Source organism: Manihot esculenta, chromosome 2 (assembly GCF_001659605.2).
Source record: "Manihot esculenta cultivar AM560-2 chromosome 2, M.esculenta_v8, whole genome shotgun sequence".
Lineage (NCBI taxonomy): Eukaryota > Viridiplantae > Streptophyta > Magnoliopsida > Malpighiales > Euphorbiaceae > Manihot > Manihot esculenta.
This window is the reverse complement of record NC_035162.2, coordinates 8,953,911-8,961,830: the sequence shown is the minus strand read 5'-3', so window position 1 is coordinate 8,961,830 and position 7,920 is coordinate 8,953,911. Positions and strand designations below refer to the sequence as shown.

General features: G+C 32.9%; 1 protein-coding gene across 4 annotated transcripts; it reads left to right on the top strand.

The window, feature by feature from the left end:
* Positions 1 to 2,907: 2,907 nt before the first annotated feature.
* Positions 2,908 to 5,807, top strand: LOC110609864 (RNA-binding protein 24-A). Of its 4 annotated transcripts, none has more exons than XM_021749691.2 (7): positions 2,908 to 3,355; positions 3,463 to 3,574; positions 3,887 to 3,923; positions 4,000 to 4,225; positions 4,449 to 4,545; positions 4,658 to 4,745; positions 5,468 to 5,807. In XM_021749691.2, exons 1-5 carry the CDS (start codon positions 3,073 to 3,075, stop codon positions 4,532 to 4,534), a joined length of 744 nt encoding a protein of 247 aa, XP_021605383.1. In that variant the 5' UTR covers positions 2,908 to 3,072; the 3' UTR covers positions 4,535 to 4,545; positions 4,658 to 4,745; positions 5,468 to 5,807. The 4 variants fall into 4 exon arrangements, with proteins under 4 accessions (XP_021605383.1, XP_021605382.1, XP_043807284.1 ...); XM_021749690.2 differs by having other exon boundaries at positions 4,443 to 4,545; XM_043951349.1 differs by having other exon boundaries at positions 4,421 to 4,545.
* Positions 5,808 to 7,920: the final 2,113 nt, after the last annotated feature.

Here is a 7,920-nt window from a genome sequence, read left to right as displayed (position 1 = left end):
GCAGCAGCCTAAGGAGATGGGAGGCAATTAGGGTTGTGGTATTTGGGGCTGCTTGATGAGGCTTTCCTGATAAAATTAGTTTGGGAGTTAATGGTGAATAAGTATGGACTGTGAGTTCAAGTTCTAAAGTCGAAATATAAAGTTTATGAGAGTGAGCTTGCTAATTATTATTCCTCATGTTCAACGTAACCATTTGCTGGTGGGTTGGTGATGATCTTATTATGGCAACATGCTTGGCTTAAGGGCAGTCTGTTTCTGAAAGATGCTGTCATCAGGCCTGTGCGCTGATGGACCAAGTAGCAGACAATATCACTTACTGTTTGTTCCTGCTTTGATTTGGACTGGTTCGAGCTCATGAAGATTTGCTATACAATTTAGCTACTTGATGCTTGCTAGTATTTCATGGCATGATCCTAACTTACTGTAGAAAAAAGTTTGGAAATGGAGAGGTCCTCAGTGTATATTAGAAGCTTTCTTTGGTTATTACTTCATGAAAAGTTATTCAAAAATGAAGCACAAGTACTGGGATTAATTGCTGTATTCAAGAAAAATACTCGAGCTACGGGTTTGAAGGTGAGGGAAGTCAGTAATTGTGTATTGAGTTTGATGGATGTTGAGCAAAGGTTGGATGATTGTGCAGTGCGAGGTCAGATTGTCTAGATGTTAGTTCATTGGTTTCTGCCACCTGATGACATCAAACTTAATAAGGATAGCTCTGTAAATAACTAATATTTTTTCTTCATAACAAATATTTATTTTTTAGACACACATCTTTGTCGAATTAGTTTATTATACCATACCAGTATTCTGTGTGATAGAATAATTGAATTCTATAATTTTTCATAAAAAAATACTGTCTATGGAGGCTATTTAGTAAGGGGTCATTGGTTGGGAGGTTATGCAATCAATTTAGATCATGATTATACTTAACATACCTACACGATATGCCACTATTCAATATAATGGAACGTAAAGTAGGAATCAAGATATAAATATCACTGAACTAATATCTCTCAAACTCTCTCTAGAGAAAGTCTAACTTACCGAAAGTTAATTTCTCTCTCACACTTATATATATTCACATAAAAACCTTGAAAATTGAGTCTTCTAGAAATTTTCTTTTTGAATGATTTATTATTTATTATTTTTATTCTGTCATTATATTAATAAATCTAAAATTCTTCTTCTCTAATTTGAGCGTCGGAAAGTTTTGACTAAAATATTTTCGGTGAACTCCTAACCGTCTTTTTCTATATTTTGATAAATTTCTAACCGTTTTTTTCTATTTTACAAGTTCTTTCTTCAAAATTAAATATACAAGATTTAATAAAATCAATTATGAATTAATGCTCAACCCACTGAATTAAACTGTTATTTGGATGTACACACAGTACGCACTACTGCTTCTCCTTTAATCATTATTATATTTTTTATGTATATAATTAATTGATTAATAATATGAAAAAAATATATTTATTATTTTATTTTAATTAATTTGATTAAATATTTCAGTTTTAGTTAAATTCAATCTTCTTTTATTTTCAATTTGATTATATTGTAAAATTTCAATTAGTTAAAATTATAATTGGATTAACTAAATACCCACCATAATTAGAGTTAGACGGAACCTCCAGATAGTATTGAGTCCCCTATGGCAATATTTTGCTGGATAAATCATGTAGTCGTTGTGGATTTTAGTTTATTTTCTAATTCTATATTCCAAATTTATATATATAATGATTAAGGGAAGGAAAATGAGTTTATATAATTTTATTTGTTACATTGATTATGACATTAATAAATATTTTCTGTGTCCCATAAAAATAGACTATCTTTTCTATTTCAAATTATACATCACTTTCTTATTTTGAGATATTAATTAATTAATTTATTAGATTTGTTCTATGCCCCTATTTAATATATATTGAATTGTAAAATTTATTAGTTTTTAAAATAAATTTAATAATGAATTAGTATGATTGAGGGTATATTAAAAAAGATAATGAAAAAATTATTATTTTAACTATTTTCTCAATTCATATGAAAAAATAAATAATTTTTTTTAACGGAGTACAATTGTAAGAATAGTTTTAATTAATTAATTATTTTGTATAGACCAATGCTTTAAATGCAGTACGAAATAGATTAATTAATCACATAAATAATTTGATTCAGGTATTCGCAGAGTGTATCTGAATAAATTGGAGAAATATCAGATTCTATTCCTCGATTTTGATACGTAAGTTAAAAAAAAAAAAAAAAAGATTCACGTGAGGTTTGAATTTATTTATCATAATTAATTCAAAGATTTTTTAATTAATTATGGGTCTTCTTAATTAATTAAAAGCTCTATATACAGTCTGCATATGTATTTTAACTTATTGATATTAAAATTATTTATTAAATTGTTAATTTTTGAATTCGAGTTCTCAATAAAAAATAATTATAATATTAAAAAAAAGTAATAATATAATTAAAAAAATTTAAAGAATTCAATTCATTGTGATAATATATTAATTTATTATACTTAAATATTAAAAAATAGCTCAGGATTATAAATGGAGCAACTTCATTCGCAGATGAAGGGCAAACACAAACTGAAACTAAATAAATAAGAAAACAATCAATTGATAATAGGCCTAGTCCATCTTATCTGGGCCTCGGCCTCTCACCACTCACAGGCAGGCCGCAGCTTCAATAATTGATGACTCGAATTCCAATCTTTAACGTTGCCCAAAGCCCACAGCCAGGCCACCTTCTATTTTGTTTTTTTGTTTTTTTTCTTACGTTAAGCTTTTAATTAAAAAGAAAAATAAATTGGTGATTGGCGAAGAGATCAAATTGTTTTAATTTTGAAAGAGAAAATTAAAATAAAAAAGGATAAATATAATGTCGAGAACATTCTGAAATAACAATGATTGAAATTCGGATGAGCACAAAGTCGCAAACTAAAAAGTCAATTTCCACGTCAGACTGAAACATATTCCGGCCAAACGTCACCCACTTCTTCTCGTTTCGATTACATCTCTGAATTCTGATGTTGTCAATTCCCTTTACATTTCATATTCCGATATGAATTCCCCCTTTCCTGATAGGGATACCACCTACACTAAGGTCTTCGTCGGAGGTTTGGCATGGGAAACTCAGAGCCACACCTTACGTCGTCACTTCCAGCAATACGGTGACATCTTCGAGGCCGTCGTCATCTCCGATAAGAACACCGGCCGCTCTAAAGGTTATGGCTTCGTGACTTTTCGTGATCCTGACTCTGCTAGGAGGGCTTGTGCTGACCCTAATCCTATCATCGATGGTCGCAGGGCTAACTGTAATCTCGCTTCCCTCGGCCGGACTTCTGGTATTCCTTTTTATACTTTGCTTTTATCTTTATATTCTTTATTCTCTGTCTCTTATCATATTATGTCTATGTCTCTCACCATTTTCTCTTTTGTTTTTTGATCTTAGCTTCTCAGAGATCACCGATTCCGCCTTTTGGAACCACGCGATCCCCTAGGCCTGCATATCCCCATCCGCTTCCCTATGGTTACCAACCTGGGTTCTTTTATCCTCCTTATGGGTATGTAATTTCTTTCCTTTTTTTCAAGCTCAGACGTTGAATTAGCCCTCTGCTCGCTATCAATACTGTCAATCATCCAATCCCCCAAGGAAAATAAGAAAATTATTCCAAGTCAATAGGACTTGTGGGACAATTTTTTGTTTTCTTTCTTAATTCAGAATAACAAGTGTTTCAGCTCTTGCATCTTCTGAGTCCGGTTTATTTAAACATCTGTACTGTTTGACAGGATTTCTTGCCCGTTGCTCCTCACAGTGTAATATCTCCGTTTTTATTTTTTTTATCTCAGGAAATTCAAAATTTTCTCTATTGCAGGTATGCAACTTATGGGTCTGAATATGTCTACCCTCAGGTCAATATTGCCAACTACAATTGCTTTGTTGATGTCTGAATGCTAAATGCTGACTTGTTCTGTTGGTCTTTCCTAGGGCGTTTACAATCCTTATGGGGGTCAGCATTATATTCAGGTATATGGCATGCCGGGGACTGTTAATCCTGGGTTAAGCTCACGGGGACAGTTTGGCCAACCAATTCATGGCTATACCACTGCTCAAAATTATGGAATGCCAGGTCATCAAATTGCGCAATTTGGTGGACTTGCCACTAGAACAGCCACAGCTGCCTTTCCCTCATCTCAGGCACCACACCTTTCAGGTAACTTTGTTTTGTTTATTTTGAAGTCCTTATCATTCTCCATTATCAAGTAGATGAGCTGTAATTGACATTTACATTTTAACCTTCATGTTGCAAAATCCCAATCTCTACAGTAACTGTGTGATTATTACGGTGATGAAAGGGGTGTGTGTGTGTGTGTGTGTGTATATGACTTTAATGTATAACCCAATCAAGACTTGTGTTCCTTGTTCTCTAGGAACAGGTACGCCAGATTCAGGACAGGCACAGATAATATTGTCTGCTAATTCTCCTCAATTCACTAGCAGTTCCGATCAAACAGCTAATTGAGTGATTGACAGGTGTGGTAACATAGATATCTGTGTGTATATTGATATATGCTTCAGACCCCTTTTGGTTTACATATTTTAGATTTATATTTATGCTTGGGATACTTTTTCATGGTACATGTAGGTATCCTTTTGTTGCAACGGGATTAAGAAAATTTAGTCTGATTGGTTTCAAATGTCAGCCTTGGAAGTTGTTATGTTTCATTGTAAAGGTACGCTGGCGCTGGCTTTTCCTTTTACACCATATGGTAGGAATAAGTGACTAATTTGAATTAACTACCAGGGGTAAGATTTCTGACCATATATGAGTTGATTGGAACAAAAAAGAATTAAGGCCACTCGTTATAGTGGAAAAATGATGAAATGTAAAGGAAGTAATCCTTTATTCAAAGTTAGCAAAATTCAAGTTTGCAATGGTTCAACCAATATGGTGTCAGTTCCCAAATTTTAACACCAAATGTCTATAGGGTTTCAAGCAAGCAAGCAAATAATAACGTGTAGCAAATAATAATGCATAATTTTAATATTTTCTGACTTGGACCAAAATCTTCCTTTTTGGTTTTATGCATTGAAGTGTTACTTGTGGGCCTATCTAATAATAATCCGTCCATGAAGTTTATGCAGGACATTTCATCAGATTAAAACATTTTGAGAGTGCTGATCACTATGTATTTAAGAACTCGCACTTTCCAAATTTTCTGCTGGTGGTGTTGAATTGAGCTGAATGGTGACAAAGGATTTGCATAATTGAGCACAACTAGTTTGAGAATAAGACTAATTATTATTGATGTTGTTGTTCTGGGGAGCTTGCAATGCCTCATGTTTGATGTCTCACATTATCACCTGTGGAATAATAATGGGGAGCGCTAATGTACACTTTACTTTTATGTCTATATAAGTGCTTTGGTTATGAGAAATTTATCTGCTATTGCAGGCCATCCATAATCTTCGTCATTGGAGAGAACGCAAAGGAATGTGGGCAGTGGGACGTCAGAAGTAAGGAACATGCAGAAATTTGATCTTTGTCTAGTGTTTTGAGATTCTGTTCCTGCCATGGCTTCCGGTCACTGGTAGGGGGTAATAGATGATAATGTACATATGTAAATTTGTAAATCCCACAACTAAGAATCAAAACGTGATTTTTTCAGTTGTCTGGATCCAGGGTGTGGGTCCATGCTCAATTACTAAATTGGTCGGCTGCAGTCTAAGCAGCCCTATGGTGTAAATACATATGGTTGTACAGTTTCTGTAAATAGCATTTAAGATATTATTCATGGACGTTTGCACAGGATTTAAGACTTACTATTGAAGATCTTGATTTTCCTCAAAAGGGAGGAGAGAGTGTGTAGGAAAATATCCTTGAATTATAAAGCCTTCTAATATCTATTTCTTGCCTGCAAAGCTGAATAGCCATAGAAGACCAATATAACTGATCCAAATTAATTTGAAAGTGAGGCTTAGTTGTTGTTGTGTTTGTTGTTTTTCCTCTAAAGACAACTTACCTTTTACTGAGTGAACAAGCCAGTGCCCCCTTGCAATCTGTTTCATGTGCTGCCTCCATAAATCTTCGGTTTTCTATTTTCATTTGATGACCGCTGGATTCCTTCATCCCGGTCCAGAGTCTCGTCCACAACCTAAAACCCACAAAATAAAGGCCCACGTACTTGGCACCCAAAGTAGATCCGGCTCATCCAACTTCCAAGGCCGGGCTCGTCCAAGCCTCCTTACTCAGATTGACTCAGTCCGCACAAAACAAGCCCTCTCCTTTCTGGCCCAATTCTCGGCCCGACCCAGTATCCTGAATGACACTCACCAGACAGCCTGGCAGATCCGTTCGAACGTACGCGCAGGGAGAATCAGAGGCCGTTACGCATGGAGCAGGAGCCTGATACCCTCGTACGCCCGAATCTGTATGGCAGAGACGCGTGGCCCAATCCTGGAGAGACCTTTACACGTCACCAGTAAGCATGACGAAATGGATAAAAGGGGAGCCTCCTCCTCAGAATGTTTAAGCTTTATTCTTCAATACAAAAACTCTTGTAAAACTCTATTCTATTGGATCTCAGATCATCATCATTCATCGCCTATTCTTCCTCTTAAATTTTCGGTCGAACTTTTCCCCAAAATTCCCAGCTCTCCAATACCACAAAGCACCTCATATTCAAACTGAATTCATGACAAAAAGAAAAAAAAAAAATAACAATGCTAATCTAAACAAACTCCATTCATGCAACATTTAAGACTGTTTCCCTTGACAAAATAAAATAGACATCAAAATTAAAATTACAATCTCGAATGGTTTCGACAGTCACTTCATAGTTGTACATATAGTTGGTTCGAGCAATTGTTTGTGTCACAAACTCAAGTAAATAGTACGGTCAGTCAGGAACACGCAAATGGTTTGAACAGTCAATTAGCCATGCAGGCCAAGCAATCCTATGTGAGTTGTAGATTGGATGGTCCATTACATTTTCAGAAGAAATCCTCTTCTTCTTAAGTGTAATGCATCTGCAATAAAACAATAGAAAAAATATATTTAAACTAAATCAGGAAAGCTTTCTATACCTAAAAGTGAAAGGGAAGGTTGTGCACTGGCAAAAAAACGGAGACTGAAAGTGAAAATCTAAAGAAAAGCGGAAAACTAGAGAAATTTTGCCTCTCTAAATAGAAAGATTTACGTGACTAGATTCACTTGAAAGACTTTCATAGCTAACTAGCAAAGTTGGGGTGGTATGTAACTATAAAAAGTAGGACATTTATAATTACAATAAAAATATAGGGACTTCGTTGTAATTCATCAAACATAAAAACAGCAAAAGGCTTATTTTTGTCTCAAATTAGAGGTCAAATTATTAAAATAGATGAAATATGTAAACATAAAAGTTTAATGACTTGCTATGAGTATCAGTTAATACTTTACAACGATAAAAAAATATTATTTAATTACTATAATATAAAAAAAATTTTAATTAAATTTTTAATTTTAAAAAATAAAAATATTGCATTTATAGATTTAATCTGAATAAATAATCTCTCAATTTTTAATTTTCTCATTTCAAATAAAAATATTTTAAATATTTTAAAAAATTTATTGATTAATTTTTTATATTTTAATTATTAAATATTAAAAAATTAAAATATTTTTAATATAATGATTAATTAATATAATTTTAATAAAATTAAAAAATTAATTAATTTAATTTTTTAAATTATATGATTTAATAATTAAAAAATAATAAAAATAATAATTAATAAATATTTTAAATTTTATTTTTTAAAATTAAAGATTAATTAATGACTAATTAATGAATTTTTTTATATAAAATAAAAATTAAATAGTAAATTTCTTTTGTGAAAAAAAAAAATAGCGCTGCAGCTAAGGAATGT

Coding starts and splice junctions, on each gene's coding strand:
- LOC110609864 (XM_021749690.2), top strand. CDS start 3,073: ATGAATTCCCCCTTTCCTGATAGGGATACCACCTACACTAAGGTCTTC. Junction 3,356..3,462: donor TTCCCTCGGCCGGACTTCTG/GTATTCCTTTTT, acceptor TTTTGATCTTAG/CTTCTCAGAGATCACCGATT. Junction 4,226..4,442: donor TCAGGCACCACACCTTTCAG/GTAACTTTGTTT, acceptor CTTGTTCTCTAG/GAACAGGTACGCCAGATTCA.